We start from the raw sequence: 24,224 nt of genomic DNA, 5'->3' as shown, positions 1-24,224 counted from the left end.
TTGGAACAGCTGACTATACAAATTACTAGAAAGGTCTGAGTCACTCTCACAATAGGCCAACAAGAAATCAGTGGCCAACCTAATAGTGTCAGCGGGTGGAATAAGATTGTCTTCCTTGGGAATCCCAACAGAAGAGGCAGTTACTTGTGTGGGGCGTTGGGGCATTACAATTTGGTCTTCATAACTCTCTCCTAGGGTATCATACGTCAGTCTCTTTGGCGGGTGTATTTCCCTTCGTAGCCTTAACGAACCATCTCTGGGTTCAGATTCACTTTCCAACCCTTGAGAGCTACAACTAGGTTGAGACTCCTCACACTCCTCAGAAGGGTCCATTGACTCCTCTGTGTCTTGTACAATTGAACTCCTGTCTTCCTCCTGAACCCTGCATGTGGCATCCTCCTTCACCCTGTACGTGGCATCCTCCTTCACCCTGTGCATAGTATCTTCCAGTATGTAGAATCCTCATGCACCCTGCATGTAGCACCAGCATACAGGGGCACACTGACAACCAGCATACAGGGAGCACACTGACCACCAGCATACAGGGGCACACTGACCGCTAGCATACAGGGGGCACACTGACCATCAGCATACAGGGGCACACTGACCTCCAGCATACAGGGGGCACACTGACCACCAGCATACAGGGGGCACACTGGCCACCAGGATACAGGGGCACACTGACCACCAGCATACAGGAGGCACACTGACCACCAGCATACAGGGGTACACTGACCATCAGCATACAGGGGGCACACTGACCACCAGCATACAGGGGGCACACTGAACACCAGCATAAAGGGGCACACTGACCACCAGCATAAAGGGGTACACTGACCGCCAGCATACAGGGGGCACACTGACCACCAGCATACAGGGGGCACACTGACCACCAGCATACAGGAGGCACACTGACCACCAGTATACAGTACAGGGGCACACTGACCACTAGCATACAGGGGACACACTGACCACCAGCATACAGGGGGCACACTGACCACCAGCATACAGGGGGCACACTGACCTCCAACATACAGTGGCACACTGACTGCCAGCATACAGGGGGCACACTGACCGCCAGCATACAGGGGGCATACTGACCGCCAGCATACAGGAGCACACTAACCTCCAGCATACAGGGGCACACTGACCTCCAGCATACAGTGGCACACTGACCACCAGCATACAGGGGGAACACTGACCTCCAGCATACAGGGGGTACACTGACCACCATCATACAGGGGCACACTGACCACCAGCATACAGGGGGCACACTGACCACCAGCATACAGGGGCACACTGACCACCAGCATACACGGCGAACACTGACCTCCAGCATACAGGGGGTACATTGACCACCATCATACAGGGGCACACTGACCACCAGCATACAGGGGGCACACTGACTGCCAGCATACAGGGGGTACACTGACCACCAATATGCAGGGCCACTGGTTACCTGTCCACAGGGGACATAACAAATCAAGTAAAACTACTACCATGCAACTAAAAAAAATCCCAAAAGCAATAAGAGAATCTTGTTAGCTGGTTCCCTCATCTAACGCGCAACAATAAAAAACAAAAAATGCAGCACTGCCCTACACTTCAGCAATACAATTCTACAAATGGACTTATAATGGTAAAACCTATAAATGAATATCCTGTGCAAATCCACCAATGTATTACAATATAGTAGTGATGGTGTCACCCTCTCTGCAAAAGGTAAGAAATATTGCAGAGCTGCAATGTGCAAATAGTTGTGACCCCCCTATATAATCATACTAAATAGTACAATTCATGTGCATATTTTACATTTTATTATGATTATATATTGGGTGATTCACCACTATTTGTACATTGCAGCTCTGCAGTATTTCTTACCTTTTGCAGAGAGGGTGACATCATCACTCCTGCCCGGATTGGATTTGAATTTAGCCGCCCCATCCCCCCCTCCAAGTTTTTCCTCTATCTTATCTTCCTAACATTTGGTAGCCCTATCCCAAAAATTCTAAAAAGTATCTTTATCTTTTTTTTTTCTCATGGATGAAATGTGAGAAATAACATATATATCATACAATCATTCCATAAACACATCCCACATACAACGCATAGATCATTTCAAGGAAATATGCTTATAAAATAGTTTGCCAAAAAAAAATGTCCCCGGTTTTCATTTTAAAAATCTGGTCACCTTACAATATGGTCCACAAGGTGGTGACCTGACTTCTCTCAGATAGAACGCACAGACAGGAAGTGATGTAAGATACTGACAGGAAGTAATGTAAGATACTGACAGGAAGTGATGTCAGCTATAAAAAGGAATTTCAGAGGCGAGTCGGGAGAAAGTAGAGAGGAGATGTAGCTGGAAGTGGCAGCAGAGGAGGTAATAAGATATTATTTTCTATATATAATATTTAATTACATAAATGAAATGTTCTCCTTCAGTTTTATGTCATGTTAGAATGTTGAAATGTTAGAATGTTAGAATCAGATTGCAGTCCCCCGGTGAAATCACATAAGTAGGATGAGCACCAAAACTTCCTCCAGCTCTCCTGTAGCGCCCTCACCAGGCAGAGCCGAGGTACTCATAATCTATCTGGGGAAGAGGCAGAGCTCGGGTTGACCCCGACACTCACCTCTGGAAATATTCAGCAGGTTTCCTACCTTGTCACTACTAACATTAATCCCGTCCTCTACCCCAGTGGTTCTCAAATCCGGTCCTCGGGACCCACTAACAGGCCAGATTTTAAGTATTACCTTGGGGGATGCAGACTAGAATACTGCAATCACTGAGAAGCAAATGAGATCACCTGTGATGTAATTTAGTTATCTTGCAAACCTGGCCTGTTGGTGGGTCCCGAGGACCGGATTTGAGAACCACTGCTCTACCCCATCACCAACTGGGCCCCCACTCCTCACCCCCCATCTAACACCGCTGTCCCCCACTCCTCACCCCCATCTATCACTGCTGTCCACCATTCCTCACCCCCATCTAACACCGCTGTCCCCCACTCCTCACCCCCCATCTGACACCGCTGTCCCCCATTCCTTACCCCCATCTATCACCCCTGTTCCCTACTTCTCATCCCTCATCCAACACTGTTGTTCCCCTCTACTCACCCCCCTTCCCACACTGCTCACCTATATTCCACAACCCCCACTGACACTGTTGTCCCCCACTCCTCATTCCCTTATTCAACATTGCAGATCTCCACTCCTCACACCCCATATTTGATGCTTCTGTCACCCACTTTTCACTTAGACCCAATGCTGCCACCGTGGTTTCTTTTGCGTCTCTCATGATATCGCTCTTATCTCTATTAATAAAGCACAGACCTGACCGGAGAGGTGAGGAGGATTCTGGGAGGTCACATGACATCACTCTTATTTTTATTAGTAAAACACAGACCTGACCAGAGAGGTGTGGAGGATTCTCAGAAGATTCATAGGGCACAAGGATCTCTACAAGGACGTCATGATGGAGAATCAGCCGCCGCTCGCATCACCGGGTAAGAGGAGACTTTATTGTAAAGGAGAGAGCAGTACGGAGGCTCCACCTAGATCCCCCATCATCTGATAAACACATAGAAACAATGTATTCAGTCAGTGTGTGTGTTTCCTACAGATGGATCCAGTAATGAGAACCCACCAGAGAGATGTCCCTGTCCTCTGTATTCCCGGGATTCCACACAGGAAGGTCACACCATCCCTCACCATCATCAGGTAGGTGAAGATGGATATCGAGATCATAAAAGTGATCTGACTGTATGAAGATATATTCTACTTTTAGGTATAAGGTTATTTGTGCTCACATTTTAAAGCAACCATTCCCTGCTATTTTTTTTGTTTAGAATGAAAATCTGATAGATATAAAAGATGAGATTAAAGAGGAAGAAGAGACGTATGTGATGGGTGATCAGCAGTTCAGGGAAGAGGTTGGGATGATGGACAAAGTTAAAGAGGAGGAATCTTCTCCAGATATCAGCACAGGTGAGTGATGGCCGCTAAATACAAAAACTGTTTGGGTATATGGATTGATGTTTGAGGATCTGTAGATCCACTTCTACAAAGACGTCATGATGGAGAATCAGCCACCCCTCACATCACCGGGTAAGAGGAGACTTTATTGTAAAGGCCCGTACACACGTACCGATGGTCGGCTTACAAATGTTCCTCTTTTCTCCCCGGGATGTCGGTGTCTGCTGAAAAGTGCAAAGACAGCACAAGGACAGCACAAGAATTTTGTCCGCCGACTGCAGAAGTGATGTCATGTAATGGTTAACTTTCCCTGTGTTTTCTATTTTCTGAGCATGCCCAGTCTTGCAAATCTGCGGTCTGTCGGCCGAATTGTGTACTGACAGGCGAACAATCGTCCGTTCTGGTGTCGGCATACAAAAATTTTCATGTTTGCAAGAAAGACTTTTGTCCGCGGATTGTGCGCAGACATCTGTCGGAGGCACCATACTAACACGCGTACAATCGGCAGATCCTTCGTCCACCGACGTTTGTATGCCGACGATCGGTACGTGTGTACGGGCCTTTAAGGAGAGAGCAGTACGGAGGATCCACCTAGATCCCCCATCATCTGATAAACACATAGAAACAATGTATTCAGTCAGTGTGTGTGTTTCCTACAGATGGATCCAGTAATGGGAACCCACCAGAGAGATGTCCCCGTCCTCTGTATTCCTGGGATTCCACACAGGAAGGTCACACCATCCCTCACCATCATCAGGTAGATGAGGAACAATTACTGATAGTTATGATTTATACACAAGTGTGTTTGTTACAATGAATGTTTTATTATATATTCAGAGTGGAAACCTCTGTGATTATAATATTGTTGTTAAAGAAGAGTATAAAGAGGAGGATGAGGAGTATGGAGTGATGGAGGAGTTTTCAGAAGGACACAAGGATATGATGGAGCCACCTAATACCAGGAACCCACCAGAGAGATGTCCCCGTCCTCTGTATTCCCGGGATTCCACACAGGTCAACATTAAAGAAGAAATAAAAGAGGAGGATGATGAGGATTTTGTAATGGAGGAGGCAGAGTTTCCAAATGGTCACAGAAAGCAGTACCAGGACACCATGGTGGAATCATCCAGTTACAGAAATGCACCAGAGAGATGTCCCCGTCCTCCGTATTCCCAGGATTCCACACAGGAAGGTCACACCATCCATCACCATCATCAGGTAGATGGGAATGAGAATGTAGGAAAGTGATCCCAAGCCCTAAGAGATATCATTCTTCTATTATAATTTTTTTGTTTACATTTATTATTATTTCTGCCATTTTGTTGGTTTAGGATGAAGATCTGATAAATGTACAAATTGAGGTTATAAAGGAAAAGACGTATGTGAGGGGTGATCAGCATTTTACAGAGGAGGTTGGGATGATGGACGCAGTTAAAGAGGAAGAAACTTCTCCAGATATCAGCTCGGGTAATTATGGAAGAATGGGTTAAAGCTTACTTAGTGATGTTTGGTTGGGTGGTATCATTGATCTGGTTAGTTGTCATAGTTTGGTGTTGTGATTGCACCCAGTTCCACCACAGATCTCTTTTACACTTTGAAATGCTCAACCAACATACACTGCTCCAAAGAATGAAAGGAACACTTTGAAAACACATCAGATCTCAATCGGGAAAAATATCATGCTGGATATTTATACTGGTATGGACTGGGTAATGTGTTAGGATATATACTGGTATAGACTGGGTAATGTGTTAGCATCTATACTGGTATGGACTGGGTAATGTATTAGGATCTATACTGGTATAGACTGGGTAATGTGTTAGCATCTATACTGGTATAGACTGGGTAATGTGTTAGCATCTATACTGGTATGGACTGGGTAATGTATTAGGATCTATACTGGTATGGACTGGGTAATGTGTTAGCATCTATACTGGTATGGACTGGGTAATGTATTAGGATCTATACTGTTACATAGTTGGTGAGGATGAAAAAAGACATCAATCCATCCAGTTCAACCTATGATGTGTGTGTGTGTTTTAGGTTAACCGTACATTGTATACCCCTGTATGTTGTGGTCTTTAAGGTGCCCATCTAATAGTTTTTTGAAACTATCGATGCTCCCCGCTGATACCACTGCTTGTGGAAGAGAACTTCACATCCCCACTGCTCTGACAGTAAAGAACCCCTTACGTATTTTAAGGTTAAACCGTTTTCCCTCTAGTTTTAGTAAATGGCCACTGCCATCTGCCATGTAGTTGCCCCCCCATTATTTTGTTCAGGTCCATTTGTAAGGTTACCACATCCGGCATAGAAGAATTTGGCCTGCTTAGTTTAGTATCATCCGCAAATACAAAGATTGTGCTAGATATCCCCTCCTCTAGGTCGTTTATTAATAAATTAAACAGGATTGGTCCCAGGACAGATCCTTGGGGGACCCCACTTTCCACACCCTCCCAAGTACTTCCTATTTATCACCACCCTCTGGACTCTCCCCTAGAGCCAGTTCTCTATTCAGGTACTCACCCTATGGTCCATACCTAGGTACCTTAGTTTGTACAGTAAGCATTTGTGGGGAACTGTGTCAAATGCCTTTGCAAAGTCCAGATACACCACATCCACAGGCCTTCCTTTATCCAGATACACCACATCCACAGACCTTCCTTTATCCAGATACACCTCATCCACAGGCCTTCCTTTACCTAGATGGCAACTCACTTCATCATAGAAGGTTAATAGATTGGTTTGGCAAGAACGATTTTTCATGAATCCATGCTGATTACTACTACTGATACCGTTTTCATTACTAAAGTCTTGTATGTGGTCCCTTAACATCCCCTCCAAAATCTTGCAGACTACTGATGTTAGGCTGACCGGTCTATAGTTACCCGGGATATATCTCGGACATTTTTTAAATATTGGTACCACGTTGGCTTTTTTCCAATCAGCTGGCACCATACCCGTCTGTAGACTACCCTTAAAAATCAAGAATAACGGTCTGGTTATCACCTGGCTGAGCTCTTTATGAACCCTCGGTTGCAAGCCATCCGGTCCTGGTGATTTATTTATGTTAAGTTTCTCTAGTTTAGTTCTAAGTCTATCTTCTGTTAGCCATGGCGGTATTTCCTGAGGTGTATTATTTCATTTAGCATTACAAGCTGGGTTAGTGTAGCCCCCCGATTCTTTTGTGAAGACTGAAGAGAAAAAATTATTTAGCACTTCCGCTTTCTCTCTGTCCTCTGTGGCCAGATTCTCTTTGCTGTCTTTTATGGGGCCAATGTGTTCTGGTCTCGCTTTCTTACTATTTATATACTTAAAGAATTTCTTGTTTTTTTTTTTTTTTTTTACTCTCTTCCGCTATATGTCTCTCGTGTTCTATTTTAGCTGCTTTGATTTTGCCTTTACATTTCTTATTGCACTCTTTGTAATGTTGGAATGCTGCCAATGACCCCTCAGCCTTGTATTTTTTGAAGGCCTTTTCTTTAGTATTAATATGCATTTTTATGTTGGAGTTTAGCCACCCTGGGTTTATTTTTGCTCTTTTAAATGTATTCCCTTTTGGAATGCACTGGCCAATCCCTTTGTTTAGTATGCTCTTGAAGCACTCCCCTTTTTCCTCCGTGTTCTTTGTTCCCAGGGTTCTATCCCATTTGATATTTTCTAGCAAAGAGCGCAGTTTAGGGAAATTGGCTCTTTTGAAATTCAGTGTCCTTATATTACCCTTGTGTTTCCTATTACTATGAATAATACTGAAACCAATTGACCTATGGTCACTGTTTCCTAATTTGGCCCGTATTTCTATATCCGTGATCAGGTCTGTATTGTTGGTAATCAGTAGGTCAAGTACAGCATTGTTTCTTGTCGGTGCATTCACCATCTGACCCATGAAATTGTCCTGCAAAACATTTAAGAACTGCCGAGCCTTGGATGAATGTGCGGTTCCTTCTGCGCAGTCTATACCTGGATAATTAAAGTCCCACATTATAATGACATTTCCCATCCTTGCTGCCAATCCAATCTGTGAAAGGAGGTCCGCCTCCCCCTCCTCCCTCTGGTTGGGGGGCCTATAGCATACACCCAATATTACTTTCCCCATAGTGCCTTCCCTTTAAAGTTCTACCTATAGGAATTCTACCTCATCCATAGCTCCATTATTAATATCGTCCCTCATATTTACCTGTATACTGTTCTATATATATAGACATACCCCTCCCCCTTTTTTACCTTCTCTATCTCTGCGATAAAGGGAGTACCCCTGAATGGTCGCCAGCCAATCATGAGAGCTGTCAAATCAAGTCTCTAAAATCACCACAAAATCTTAGTCATGCTCATACATCAGCAGCTCCAACTCTCCCATCTTGTTGGCCAGGCTTCTAGCATTGGTATACAAACCTCGTAATTTTGACCGGTTTGATACTATATCCTCATTTGATGTTGTTTTTAGGCTGCTCTTGTGATTTTTTCCCCATACCCACCTTGGGTTTAGGAACTCTGCACACCCTACCGCTAATGTCCCCATTTGTGCCCGCTGAACCTTTCTCCCTGCTGGCTAATTCTACATCGGTACCCTCCCCCATCACCTAGTTTAAAAGCCCCTCTAACTTGTTGGCCATCTTCTCACCCAGTACGGTTGCACCCTCCCCATTTAGGTGCAATCCGTCACTACTAAAGAGTCGGTAGCCGACTGAGAAGTAAGCCCAGTTCTCTAGGAACCCAAAACCCTCCTTACTACACCAGCTCCTCAGCCACTTGTTTACTTCCCTCATCTCCCCCTGCTTCTCTGGTGTGGCTCGAGGTACAGGTAGTATTTCTGAAAATACTACCTTGTAGGTCCTAGTCCTTAACTTTGAAGTCCCTGAAATTGTTTTTTAGGACTCTCCATCTCCTTCTGACTTTGTCATTGGTACCCACGTGTACCATGACAGCTGAGTCTTCCCCAACCCCACCCAATAATCTGTCCAACAGATCCGTGATGTGCCGAACCCAGTGAAAAAAAAAAGACAGCTCGGCACCTACGGTCTTTTTGACAGATTGCATTCTGTGTCCTTTACCACCAGAACCTGTCTTTCCTTTCCCTTGCTCCCGCCCCCACTGGAGGAGTTCTTCCCCTGGCAGCTAGGGGCGTCGCTCTACTCCAGCAATGTTGTCCCTGACTGGATTCCCCAACATCACACAACGGGACGTATTTATTGGGGTGCTCCAGCCCAGGTGCATGACAGTGCCGGCCTTATGTGGTGAGATTATGACAAGTGCCTTGTTCTCTTCTACCCTCCCTCTGATGCCTTCACCCTTGTATCTCTGCCCTCCTCTGTGCTGGCCCCTGCCTGTACCTGATGGGTACGTTCCCAGCTCTCCTTCAGTATGGAGATTCTTTTCAGTGTTGCCAGTTGCTTCCCTAGATTCAGGACCTAGATACTGGTATGGACAGGGTAATGCGTTAGAATCTATACTGGTATGGACTGGGTAATGTGTTAGGATCTATACCGGTATGGACAGGGTAATGCGTTACGATCTATACTGGTATGGACTGGGTAATGTGTAAGGATCTATACAGGTATGGACTGGGTAATGCGTTAGGATCTATACTGGTATGGACTGGGTAATGTGTTAGGATCTATACTGGTATGGACAGGGTAATGCGTTAGAATCTATACTGGTATGGACTGGGTAATGTGTAAGGATCTATACAGGTATGGACTGGGTAATGCGTTAGGATCTATACTGGTATGGACTGGGTAATGTGTTAGGATCTATACTAGTATGGACTGGGTAATGTATTAGGATCTATACTGGTATGGACTGGGTAATGCGTTAGGATCTATACTGGTATGGACTGGGTAATGTGTTAGGATCTATACTGGTATGGACTGGGTAATGCGTTAGGATCTATACTGGTATGGACTGGGTAATGTGTTAGGATCTATACTGGTATGGACTGGGTCATGTGTTAGGATCTATACTGGTATGGACCGGGTAATGTGTTAGGATCTATACTGGTATGGACTGGGTAATGTGTTAGGGTCTATACTGGTATGGACTGGGTAATGTGCTAGGATCTATACTGGTATGGACTGGGTAATGTGTTAGGAAGGAAAGGATGCCACATCGTTTGATGGAAATGAAAATTATCACCCTACAGAGGGCTGAACTCAAAGATACCCCGAAAATCAAAGTGAAAAAATGATGCAGCAGGCGAGTCCATTTTGGTGAAATGTCATTGCAGGACCTCAGAATGGTCCTCAGTAGTGTGTATGACCCCCACATGCTTGTATGCATGCCTGACAACGTTGGGGCATGCTCCTAATGAGACCATGGATGGTGTCCTGGGGTATTTCCTCCAAGATCTGGACCAGGACATCACTGAGCTCCTGAACAGACTGAGGTACAACCTGGTGGCATCGGATGGACTGAAACAGAATGTCCCAGAGGTGTTCTATTGGATTCAGGTCAGGCGAGTGTGGGGACCATTCAATGGTGTCAATTCCTTCATCCTCCAGGAACTGGCTGCATACTCTCTCCACATGAGGCCGGGCATTGTTGTGCACTAGGAGGAACCCAGGACCCACTGCACCAGCATAGGGTCTGACAATGGGTCCAAGGATTTCATCCCAATACCTAATGGCAGTCAGGGTGCCATTGTCTAGCCTGTAGAGGTCTGTGCGTCCCTCCATGCTGAACGATGTTACAGGCAGCATAATGTTCTCCACGGCTTCTCCAGACCCTTTCACGTCTGTCACATGTGCTCAGGGTGAACCTGCTCTCATCTGTGAAAAGCACAGGGTGCCAGTGGTGGAGCTGCCAATTCTGGTGTTCAATGGTAAATGCCAATCGAGCTCCACAGTGCCGGGCAGTGAGCACAGCGCCCACTAGAGGACGTCGGGCCCTCAGGCCACCCTCATGAAGTCTGTTTCTGATTGTTTGGTCAGAGACATTCACACCAGTGTCCTGCTGGAGGTCATTTTGTAGGGCTCTGGCAGTGCTCATCCCGTTCCTCCTTGCACAAAGGAGCAGATACCGGTCCTGCTGATGGGTTAAGGACCTTCTACGGCCCTGTCCAGCTCTCCTAGAGTAACTGCCTGTCTCCTGGAATCTCCTCCATGCTCCTGAGACTGTGCTGGGAGACACAGCAAACCTTCTGGCAATGGGAGGTATTGATGTGCCATCCTGGAGGAGTTGGACTGCCTGTGCAGCCTCTATAGGGTTCAGGTATGGCCTCATGCTACCAATAGTGACACTGACCCCAGCCAAATGCAAAACTAGTGACAAACACTCAGAAAAGAGGAGAAGGGAAAATGTCAGTGGCCTCCACTTGTAAAACCATTCCTGTTTTGGAGGTCGTCTTATTGTTGCCCATCTAGTGCACCTGTTGGTAACAACCCCCTCTGCTACTTGACTGACCAAATGAATATCCCAGGAGTTTCCCTGACTTGATGCTATACTCTGATTATAAAGTGTTGAGCAGTGTATATGAGTGTGGAAAACTCTTGGTAATTTTTCTTGTCTTCTGACAGACGGACTCTGTGGTGGGAATAGAAGGACATCGGAGGAAGATGTGACTACAGAAGATAATGACATGGCATCTTCTCCAGAAGTAAATCCCGTTCCTCATAATATACATGACAGACCTCACCATTGGAGGAGATCATTGGAATCTCCTGATACTTCACATAGTCCTCTAATATCTGACAGTGCCGACGGGTGCGGGAAACCATCTCATCTCAGGGAATCTTCTTTATACCATACAGGAGAGAATTCATTGTCATGTTCAGAGTGCGGGAAATGTTTTAGTCAAAAAGGTTACCTTCTTCAGCACCAGAGAACTCACACAGGTGAGCGTCCCTATTCATGTTCTGAGTGTGGGAAATGTTTTAGTCAAAAAAGAAACCTTCTTAGCCATCAGAGAATACACACAGGTGAGCGTCCCAATTCATGTTCAGAGTGCGGGAAATGTTTTAATAATAAAGGACACCTCCTTAGCCATCAGAGAATACACACAGGTGAGCGTCCCTATTCATGTTCAGAGTGCGGGAAATGTTTTAGTGAAAAAAGAAACCTTCTTCGCCATCAGAGAATACACACAGGTGAGCATCCCTATTTATGTTCAGAGTGCGGGAAATGTTTTAGTGACAAAGGAGTCCTTATTAGGCATCAGAGAATACACACAGGTGAGCGCCCCTATTCATGTTCAGAGTGCGGGAAATGTTTTAAGGATAAAGGAGTCCTTCTTACGCATCAGAGAACACACACAGCTGAGGTTCCCTATTCATGTTCAGAGTGCGGGAAATGTTTTAAACACAAAAACAGCCTTATTAGCCATCAGAGAATACACACAGGTGAGCATCCCTATTCATGTTCAGAGTGCGGGAAATGTTTTAATAAAAAAGGAACCCTTCTTAGCCATTGGAGAATACACACAGGTGAGCGTCCCTATTCATGTTCAGAGTGCGGGAAATGTTTTAATAAAAAAGGAACCCTTCTTAGCCATCAGAGAATACACACAGGTGAGCGTCCCTATTCATGTTCAGAGTGCGGGAAATGTTTTAATCGTAAAGGACACCTTCTTCGCCATCAGAGATTACACACAGGTGAGCTTCCCTATTAATGTTCAGAGTGCGGGAAATATTCTAACCCCTTAAGGACTGAGCCCATTTCTGACACGTGGTTTACATGTTAAAATTAATATTATAGCTAGAAAATGACTTGGAACCCCCAAACATTATATATATATATATTTTTAGTAAAGACTCTGGAGAATAAAATTGCGGTCTTTGCAAAATATTTTTGTCACGCGGTATTTGCGCAGCGGTCTTTCCAACGCCATTTTTTTTGGAATAAATACATTTCACCGCATTTAAAAATAACAGTAAAGTTATCCCAATTTTTTTGTATAATGTGAAAGATGATGTCACGCCGAGTAAATAGATACCTAACGTGTTCCGGTATAAAATTGTGCACACCCGCAGAATGACGACAAACTACGGTACATAAAAATCTCCATAGACGACACTTTAGAAATTTTAAGCAGTTACCAGTTTAGAGTTACAGAGGAGATCTTTTTATTTGATTATTTCTCTCACTCTGGCGATTGCGGCGATACCTCACATGTGTGGTTTGAATGCCGTTTTCATTTGTGGGCGCGACTTACGTTTGCGTTTTCTTTTGTGCGTGAGCTCATGGCGATGGGGCGCTTAAAAATTATTTTTTTTCCTATTTATTTTATTTAACTTTTTAATTTTAGCATAATTGTAAAATAAAAAAAAAATTTGATGACTTTTATTGGTGTTAGAAGGAATGTAAACATCCCTTGTGACAGTAATAGGCAGTGACAGGTACTCTTTATGGAGGAATCGGGGGAGGGGGGGATGTGACAGTAATAGGCAGTGACAGGTACTCTTTATGGAGGGATCCGGGGGAGGGGGGGATGTGACAGTAATAGGCAGTGACAGGTACTCTTTATGGAGGGATCCGGGGGAGGGGGGGATGTGACAGTAATAGGCAGTGACAGGTACTCATATATGGACGGATCGGGGGAGGGGGGAATGTGACAGTAATAGGCAGGTACAGGTACTCTTTATGGAGGGATCCGGGGGAGGGGGGAATGTGACAGTAATAGGCAGTGACAGGTACTCTTTATGGAGGGATCGGGGGGAGGGGGGGAATGTGACAGTAATAGGCAGTGACAGGTACTCATATATGGACGGATCGGGGGGAGGGGAGGAATGTGACAGTAATAGGAGTGACAGGTACTCTTTATGGAGGGATCGGGGGGGATGTGACAGTAATAGGCAGTGACAGGTACTCTTTATGGAGGGATCCGGGGGAGGGGGGAATGTGACAGTAATAGGCAGTGACAGGTACTCTTTATAGAGAGATCAGGGGAGGGGGGATGTGACAGTAATAGGCAGTGACAGGTACTCTTTATGGAGGGATCGGGGGGAGGGGGGGAATGTGACAGTAATAGGCAGTGACAGGTACTCTTTATGGATGAATCGGGGGAGGGAGGAATGTAACAGTAATAGGCAGTGACAGGTACTCATATATGGACGGATCGGGGGGAGGGGGGAATGTGACAGTAATAGGCAGTGACAGGTACTCTTTATGGAGGGATCCGGGGGAGGGGGGAATGTAACAGTAATAGGCAGTGACAGGTACTCTTTTTGGATGGATCGGGGGGAAGGGGAGGAATGTGACAGTAATAGGCAGTGACAGGTACTCATATATGGACGGATCGGGGGGAGGGGAGGAATGTGACAGTAATAGGCAGTGACAGGTACTCTTTATGGAGGGATCCGGGGGAGGGGGGAATGTAACAGTAATAGGCAGTGACAGGTACTCTTTTTGGATGGATCGGGGGGAAGGGGAGGAATGTGACAGTAATAGGCAGTGACAGGTACTCATATATGGACGGATCGGGGGGAGGGGAGGAATGTGACAGTAATAGGAGTGACAGGTACTCTTTATGGAGGGATCGGGGGGGATGTGACAGTAATAGGAGTGACAGGTACTCTTTATGGAGGGATCGGGGGGAGGAATGTGACAGTAATAGTCAGTGACAGGTACTCTTTATGGAGGGACCGGGGGGAGGGGGGAAATGTGACAGTAATAGGAGTGACAGGTAGTCTTTATGGAGGGATCGGGGGGAGGAATGTGACAGTAATAGGCAGTGACAGGTACTCTTTATGGAGGGATCCGGGGGAGGGGAGGAATGTGACAGTAATAGGCAGTGACAGGTACTCTTTATGGAGGGATCGGGGGGAGGGGAGGAATGTGACAGTAATAGGCAGTGACAGGTACTCTTTAAGAAGGGATAGGGGGTCTAAAAGACCCCAACCCCCTCCCCCGCTTTCACTCTATTCAATATGCTGAAATATGCATTTCTGAATAGTGACAGATGTTTGAATTCGGCGCCGTCGTGACGTTGAATAACCCGGACGTGACGTTGTGCCGCCACTTCCGGGTTACTACTTCGGAGACCCGAATGGAGCTGTGAAACCACCTCAGTCCACTCGGGGTTGGTTTACACCCGCATCGCCCTCTGACCCGCTGTGGGGTTGGCAGGCAGCTGGGAGACCTTATGTTAACTCTGTATAGCCCACGCCAATACGCCGCAACCGTATGCATCAGGGCTGTTGCGGCACAACCCCATTCAGTTGAATAGCATTCCCCAATGTGACCGGGGGGTGTGAGGTTTGCAGCAGCTACAAATTGCAGTGCCATGTGTACAACCCCATCCGGCTGCCATTTAAGGTTAAGTGGGTGGTAAAATCATGACTTTACTGTCTACCTTTACCGATCCCTCCCCACATGTGGCAACAGGCAGGAAATCATCACAATACATGGGGCAACAAGTGGGCAATCATCAGAGTACATGGGGCAAGAGATGGACAATCATGGCAATACATGTGCTTGGTTTATGGAAGTAGCCGGCTTTTTATTGGTCCAACCAATGTATGATTATTAATACATTTGACACATTTGTTAATTCTATTATAAAAGATTTAAGCTTTATTTTATTCATATCATTACTGTGTGGTAATCGCTTATTCTGATCTTGTCCAATAAAAACTCTTCGTACAATAATCTGTGCCGAGTCTTCTTTTTTACCAATGATTAGATGATCGGTGATTGGAATGTGATCAGTTCATAGAGAGTCATCCATTGGGGTTTTATTAGTGAGATGGAGAGTGGAGAAGGCACCACATTGACAGCCATTGGAGGCCCTTTCTAAAGCCCTAAACTTTTTGGCAACCTGTCTATGACATTAGTCTTCCAAACTCTATCTCACTGAGCTAAGGCCAGAAGAGTTCCAGGAGTTCTTCTCTGTCCACAGTTCCCAAACCAAAAGGAGACATCCACCACATCTTCAATGTTATGGCCCTAAATGTCCTCAGCTGGGCCCAGGAGTTCCGCATGTCATTCCCCAGGTCATAACCTTTCTCTTTAGCAGTGAGACTTTTTTCTTTGACCAACCCACATACATGTACTGCGGTAGGACGGCCGTCCTGTGCAGAATCATGTACCTGTACATTATCTGCATTTTTGGGTCTGGAGCATGCACACGCACCGCTGGCACCCAGGCTTCCACTGGACACAGTGGGGACCAATCAGTGGGTCCGGCGGACACGGTGTCTGTTGGCTTCCGGCAATCGTTCCCGAGAGAGGCGGAACAGTGGTCTGCCAATTTAGACAAAGCAGATTGCCGTTCTGTTAAATGGGAAGATGGAGATCTTGTTTAATGGAGAAAGGAGTTACTGGCACACAAAGTTTATAAATAGTCCAGACAGCAATAAATATCTAAAAATACCAATGATTAGGGTAGAGGGTAATCCAGAAAAAGTCACTGGTCTTTGGTTATGGGGGTACAATAAAGGAATGCACAGGACCACATATGGCTGCTGTCCTTGTGACTGGCTCTGTATAGACCAAGAGGAAAGATTTGCTTATCTTCTCGTCTGGTACCTCCTAGTGACGGCATTTCCATTCCATTTCCGGCAGTACCAGACAGTACAAGGATCTAGAAAGAATAGTACAAAAACATTGGCATATCCTTCAAAAAGATCCCACGCTTGAAAAAATATTGCAAAGAAAACCGCAATTCATCTATACAAAGTCCACCACTTTGAGACATAGATTGGCCAGAAATGTGGTGGACCCCCCAAAACCTATAGGCACATTTTTGGACCTGGTGGGTTTTTTCTCGTGTGGGAGATGTGTTATATGTAAGACTTCCAAACACAGAGTCAGGAAAACTACTAATTTCAGGTCCAATAATACAGGGAAAACATACGAAATTGACAAATTTATCACATGTGACACTACACATGTGACGTTTCTTCTGGAATGTCCATGTAAGTTCCAGTATGTGGGTCGCACCACCCGTCCACTGGGAGTCCGGTTACGTGAACATGTTACCAATATCAAAAATGGTTTTAAAAAACATAGCCTATCGAATCACTTCCAATTAGTTCACAACTAGGACCCAACCGGACTAAAATTTTGTGGCATAGACAAGATAGTACCCAATTGGAGAGGGGGAAACCTTACCCGGGGGATTTCACAAAATGAAGGAAGGTGGATATATTTTTTAAAAACATTGCACCCTCAGGGGTTGAATATCGACTTCGACCTCAACTGCTTTTTATCTAATTGGTAATTTTTTTTTTTTTTTATACATTTTTTTAAAAAGATTTTTTATAGATTTCTTATCTTAAGTGACAATATCTTCTATGCAAATTTTTTATATGTAATTTTTATATGTATTTTTCCAGGCATTTCATATGTAATTTATGAGGTACCATTGAGAATGGTTTGATGCACTTTGCACTTTTTTAGTCACCCATCCCGGGTATTACATATGGACTGTATACGGCAATATGGGGTGTGTTTTTACACTTAGGTGGTTCAAGCAAGAAGTAACCCACACCATTTGTTAGGTTATAGAAAGACACATGTTTTTTAAATACATATTTCTATATAGATTTTGAGCCTCAAATATTTATTTATTTATATATATATATATATATATATATATATATATATATATATGTTTTTAGATATTAATTTCTGCAACATTGGAATGGCCCAATTATCTTCCAGTCCTGTTTACCTATTGAATAAGACATTTTTAGCCATTATTTTTAAACAATGAATTAATAAATAATTATGTTTTAACCGATTTGTAACATATATATATATCTATATACACGTAGATATATATATTTTCGGGTGGAATCCGCATTGTGATGGAATATTCACATGCAACCTGCCAGATTATGCCAGATTTGTATTACTTAGCATGAAGTAAAATGTAAGACATGATCGGCTAGTGGTTTCCGGTTGGGTGTACATAAGTACACCCAACAGGAACAGGAAATGACCAACAAATTAGAGGAGGAGGGGTATTTATACCCCTCCGTTCGTAGCGGCCCGGAAATACGTCTTTGATAACGCCCTGGAGGAGGGCGAAACGCGTCGACGCAATTTCCGGTCCTACGCAAGCTGTGACGTCATTTCCGGGAGCGGTGGAACGCACGCCGGGACCAGCGCAGCCCCGAGCTCACCGCGATCTACAGGATCTGTCATATCCCACGAATGATTGTACAAGCCTGCCTTTATATACCAAAATGTGAGTGATCCAATTATGGTTTAAATAAATATACAATTTTTGTCAGTATTACACTATTTCGAGCCTTTCTTCCCTACATGGTTCCTTTATCCTGCTGAGTCTGGCTATTGGGAGTTTCTATGAGGTCATAGCAGTTTTAGAGGATACGGTTCGGATTCCTTACTGGACCAAAGCTTGTGTGACCCTCACACAGTATTGTCTGGGGGTCCACTCTGTCCGGTAAGTGCAACATCCTGGGGAGAGGAAAGTCACCATTTTTTCACAGCACAGTGTCAGCATGGGTTTGCATGGATTTTCCAGCACATAAGCACTTTCTTGGACTATCTTTCACTGGCCACTTGCTGAAGCATTTAGGACTATATATTTAATTCCACGGTTTTATGGACTATTTGTATTTTTGTATTTATTAATATCTATTACACAGGTTAATCACTATATTATATAGGCACTATTTTATTATATAATTTATTATGTACTTTATTTATTGATGGTGATATATTTCACATACGGTTCATGTTAGTCACATCATTTTGCACTGTTTGTTTTGTTATATCACATGGCATTTCCGCTGTGCCTTCCATGCTGGTTAGCGTGGCTTCTTGGGGCTCCTCCAGGCTCCCGAGCCAGACATCTCTCTGCCCAGCAGCCGGAACAGAGGACATCGGTCCTGCAGGACGGTTCTAGGAGGATCCACAGTATCTGACACCAGATGAGCACTTGTATATTTTACCTCTTGTGAGTGTTTTAATCCTTTGCTATTAAAACCCTTTAACCAGGATAACACACTTAGCTGGCGCTTCCTATAGGGTTGCCATCCATCCAGGATTCACCTGGACAGTTGGGTTTTGAGTCATGTGTTTGGGTTTCAGGCCACCTGAAACCCAGACATCATATTCAGAATGGACTGTGGCTCCTCAAGTACCACAACCCCTGAGTGCATAGCAGTGGCGGCCCGTGCATAGGGGGCGCCAGGGCGCCGCCCCCCTACCCCTAAAAAAAAGAAAAAAAAATTACATAACGAACAAATAAAGTTGTACAAAAAAAAAAATTGGGTTCGCCGGCCTCTGTGAAGGAACTGGTGGCTAGGGGGGGGGGTGGGGTTATGTCCCAGAAGAGGCGCTGATTGGCTGCCTTCTGGGGGCGTAACCTGGGCACAAGTCTTTGCGATTGGACACCCCCACTTTCTGATATCCTGGCTGTGATTGGTCCAGTCTACAGCCTGGACCAATCATCATCCAGGACATCCCATGGCCCCATACTGACCCCGCTGACATCACGTCACGTGCGTCAGTCACGAGTCGGGTGCCTAGTGGACGGACACAGCGGGAGAGAGCGGAGAGGACCGGCAGAGAGCGGAGAGGAGACCAAAGTCACCGGAACGGAATCGGATCGATCCGGGACCAGACCACCACCGGTAAGTAAGCGGTGCAGTTTGCAACACACTACCTCAGAGTCAGAACTCCCATGTGCAGTTGGTTCAGCACAGGCACTGCTGGAGGAGCTCGGCATCCGAGCGCTGCTCTTCGGGGTCTTCGTGTAAGTACTCTGCATGGATCTCATTGTATGTGCATGTAAGATCTGTATCCGATCATATCCATGTGCAGCACAGAGGTCTCATTGTTAGATAAAATCTAAGGGTGCCCATACATACCTCGATTTGTATAAGGTTCAGCAACAATTTATTGCACAATGGAAGCAACCAACAACTGCTTGTGAAGACAGAAATAGCTAATGTCTATGGCAATCATCGTCCGACATGCTGGAAAATCATTCAATGCAGATTTGCTATCAGTGCAGCGATCGTGCGATGGGGTTGCATGTCTGTGCAGTGATCGGGGACAGCCAGAAATCGCATATGCTCGGTAAATGTTTCCATCATGCATTTGTTTGATCATTGCAGTGATCAATCAAGATAACAGGTTTACCAAATATGAAAAATCAGACTAAAGTTCTATGTATCCTGCACAAGACTGGGGCAATGCAATCACCCCCTCCCTCCATCTCCATGTACAACTATATGGAATCTCTGACATTGTACCTATGTGTGGAATATATAAACACCAGGAAAGTGTTAAAAATTACTCCCACAGAGTTAAATAAACACTGGAGATTGTATAGATACAGTATATGACTAGGTGTAGCATCTATACATGTCCTGGATGTGTCATTATACAATGTATACATCTGTATGACCATCCTCTGGATGCCAGCACTATTTCCCTCTGCTATTGAGCAGTGTTGGATAAGGTTTATATCCCTTTAAATGTTATAATGTGCTCCTGTCCCTGTAAAATAGCTTTGTGTATGCCTGAGTAACCCAATTTCTTCTCATTGCTATGTGTGCCCAGGAAGGATAAATGTCTCTACTACAAATATCCAATATCAAGTATAGGCAGTGCAGTGACTTTCTAGTATGGTTACAAAATCGGGCTACATTATTGGGACGCCTTATCACTCAATTTACGGTCCTATTTTGGTTGCATGTGGTATGAACTGTGGTCTCTGTTCTGATACTTAAAAAAACATATATGTACTGTTAAAGGTAAATATTGGGGTTCCTTTAAATGTTTATATTTTGAAGGGGGCTGGTGGTGTCAAAATATGGATTATTTAAAGGGGTAACTATGAATGCTTTATCAAGGCACTCTTCCTTGATCACTCATGGCCCCTTTAACACTTGTGTGGCATCAAAGTCAGGCAATTTTTTACCGCGTTTTTTGCTGCAAATTTTTCTTTTTGCGCCCCCCCAAAAATTTTGAGCACCAGCCGCCACTGGTGCATAGATGTGCACACCAGCCTCACCCCCATACACGGACAGGAGAGAAGGGCTTGATCTATTATGTGGGGGTGAAACGTTGGAAACGGCGCTACCTAGCGCATGTGCAAAATGCGGGTGAGATAGAGGAAGAAAGTGCTCTAGTGCGTGATATATAGTGCAATCATAAACCTTAAGCCCGTGAGAGATTCCCAGTCCCTGGCTAAATGTAGACAATTTAAACCCAAATTTTAAGGTAAAAAGTATATAAGATAGTTAAGTAATAAATAGTGTGATAAAATGGTTCCAATAAATATGGTATGGTAGTAGCAAGTAGTAAATATGTAATAAACTAATTCCAATAAATAAATGATGGGATCAAATAAGTTAATATGGTGGTAAATACAGTGCTTAAATGATACAAGCAATGAGATTACTAGTGCATACCTGCTATATGGTGTATTCCCAATCTGACCACCAGAGGTCGCACTTACCCCTTAGCAACAAATGGAGTTTTCTCAAACCTTCTCCCCAGTCCGTCCTAGCGGACCGAAGGGTCCCATCTGGGTGTAAAAAGGGGAGAAACGAACCTCTTAGTGTGGAATATACAGCAGGGTTTTTGAGGGGGCTAGTAGTAACTCACGCTTGAGATGCAGCAGATCGTGTCAGACGTATGCAGGCTGTGCCGAGGAAGCTTCCGCGTTCCAAACTGAGGCGAGCTGCGGACCGGAAGTGACGTGGGGTTCCGCCCTACGTATGTTTCGTCATAGGACGTCTACGGGAGCGGTCTATTTTTATTGGTTTCCGCATAGGGGGCCAGTTGTTCCTTAACTACTTGCCGCCCGCCCGCCGTCAATTGACGGCGGAGCGGTGCGACCATTATCCTGGGAAGACGTCATATGACGTGATCCCAGGAATGCAGGGCAGGCGCGCGATCGCGTGCGCGCCGCCCTGCACTGCCGGTGTCGGGGTGTCCCCGGGACACCCCCCGTCACCGGCAGGGGGGAAACAGCCAATGGGCGTGGCTGTTTCCCACGTGATCGGCTGTGTTCCAATGACACAGCCGATCACAATGGAGGCGCCCGGGAGATGACCGTGCATGCGCGATCGGGAGCGCGCAGCGCTGTCATGTCGGTGGCACTGTGTTCCGTAGGAACACAGCTGTCACCGGCGGTAGTAAACAGTCACTGACAGTGACTGTTTACTATGTGATCGGCTGTGAATCCATTCACAGCCGATCACAAAATGTAAACACAGAGCAGTAACTCACTGTTACTAGCTCTTCTCTCCTCATACAGTTTCCAGTGTGAGGAGAGCAGAGCCAGAAACAGTGAGTTACTGCTCTGTGTACCTGTAAAAGTAAAATCACACTAATAAAGGTCCCCACACAGTCCTCAGCCCCCCCCAATGTCACCTGTCACACAACAGTCACCTCATCAGTGCCCAGAAATTGACACCCATAACGTTCACATGTGAGCGCAGCGATCACGGGCAGAATCACCGCGATTCTGCCCGCGATCCGGAAATCGTTGCAAATTGCGGGACGCTTGTGCGTTGCCCGTTTTTTGCAATAGCACCCCAAACGCTGTGCGATGTTGCCGCCATTTCCGCCTGCCGAATCGCGGTAACATCGCGCAAACATCGCATGACGCCCAAAAAAGGTACACGAGTTTCTTTGGGGCGTCATGCGTTGTTTGCGCGATGTTACCTCGATTCGGCAGGCGGAAATCGCAGCAACATTGCACAGCATTTGGGGTGCTATTGCAAATCACAGGCAACGCACAGGCTTCCAGCGATTTGCAATGATTTCTGGATCGCGGGCGGAATCGCAGTGATTCTGCCCGCGATCGCTACGCTCACATGTGAACGTAGCCTAAAGTTCACCGGTCACCAGAGACTGCCATCAGTACCGCCGTGCACCATTGCCCGTCACCTGTCACCCCCATCAGTAATCGTCACCTGTCACCCCATCAGTCATCGTCATCTGTCACCCTATCAATCATCGTCACTTGACACCCCATCAGTGATCGTCACTTGTCACCCCATCAATCATCGTCACATGTCACCCCATCAGTGATTGTCATCTGTCACCCCATCAATCATCGTCACATGTCACCCCATCAGTCATTGTCACTTGTCACCCCATCAGTCATTGTCACTTGTCACCTCATCAATCATCGTCACCTGTCACCTCATCAATCATCACCTGTCACCTCATCAGTCATCGTCACCTGTTTGCCATATACATGCAATCACTTACTGACCGCCTAACGACTATATGCGTCGGCCATTAAAAGCTAAATACTGGGGTTATGGCAGCAGATAGCCCCCATAACCCCGGTATTTTTTGAAACGGCGGGCGGTCGGCTTTCAGATAAGGGTGGTCCCAGTGGCGGATTCACCGCGGAATTACCCTTACGGTGCAGGGGAAGAGGTGCCCCCCCCTTCTGCCGCGTCCCAGACGTTTTCCCAGCTTACCGGACCCGCCGGCAGCGGGGAAAACTATCCGGTCCCGGATCCTCAGAGACAGGAAGTTGAGTGAGGGCAAGATGGCCCTCACTCGACTCTATGGTCTTGGAGGACCGGAGCTACGTCAAAAGACGTTGCCTAGCAACCGGTTTAAAGGGCCGCTTTTTTTTTTCTTTTTTTTTTTTCCTCTTTCAACAATTTTTTTTTTTTTTCTTTTTTAGTGTAGATGTGAGGTGTGAGGTCTTTTTGACCCCAGATCTCACAATAAAGAGGACCTGTCATGCCTATTTCTATTACAAGGGATGTTTACATTCCTTGTAATAGGAATAAAAATGATCAAAACATTTTTTTTTTTAAACTGTGTAAGAATAAAAAAATAATAAATAAAATAAATAGGAAAAAAAAAAAAAAATTAAAGCGCCCTGTCCCCGTTAGCTCGCGCGCAGAAGCAAACGCATACGCAAGTCCCACCCACATATGTAAACGGTGTTCAAACCATACATGTGAGGTATCGCCGCGATCGTTAGAGCGAGAGCAATAATTTGAGCCCTAGACCTCCTCTGTAACTCTAAGCTAGTAACCTGCAGAAATTTTTAAAATGTTGCCTATGGGGATTTTTAAGTACCAATGTTTGGCGCCATTCTGTGAGCATGTGCAATTTTGAAGCATGACATGTTGGGTATCTAATTACTCGGCGTAACATTATCTTTCACATTTTGGGGAAAAAATGGGCTAAATTTACTGTTTTCTTATTTTTTAGTTAAAAAAAGTGAATTTTTTTTCAAAAAAATCGCATTTGGAAGACTGCATTTGTTTTCTAGCAAAAAAAATGATTTTAGCTTGTAAACACCAAGTGTCAAAAATAGGCCCAGTCTTAAAGTGGATAAATGGACAACT

At 45.2% G+C, this 24,224-nt stretch overlaps 1 protein-coding gene across 1 annotated transcript in view; it reads left to right on the top strand.

The window, feature by feature from the left end:
• Positions 1–5,170, top strand: part of LOC309543606 (uncharacterized protein) — a gene marked incomplete at its 3' end in the record, with an annotated part of 208,822 nt that extends 203,652 nt beyond the window's left edge. Inside the window, exons 8-10 of the mRNA XM_082276064.1 lie at positions 3,852–3,990; positions 4,638–4,735; positions 4,816–5,170. Coding sequence (XP_082132190.1) covers positions 3,852–3,990; positions 4,638–4,735; positions 4,816–5,170 — 592 coding nt within the window. The remainder of the gene's footprint in view (positions 1–3,851; positions 3,991–4,637; positions 4,736–4,815) is intronic.
• Positions 5,171–24,224: the final 19,054 nt, after the last annotated feature.

The sequence above is a fragment of the Pelophylax lessonae genome (assembly GCF_965119305.1).
Source record: "Pelophylax lessonae genome assembly, contig: HAP1_SCAFFOLD_265, whole genome shotgun sequence".
Lineage (NCBI taxonomy): Eukaryota > Metazoa > Chordata > Amphibia > Anura > Ranidae > Pelophylax > Pelophylax lessonae.
Note: the sequence above shows the minus strand (reverse complement) of the source record. Positions and strands in the feature narration are given on the sequence as shown.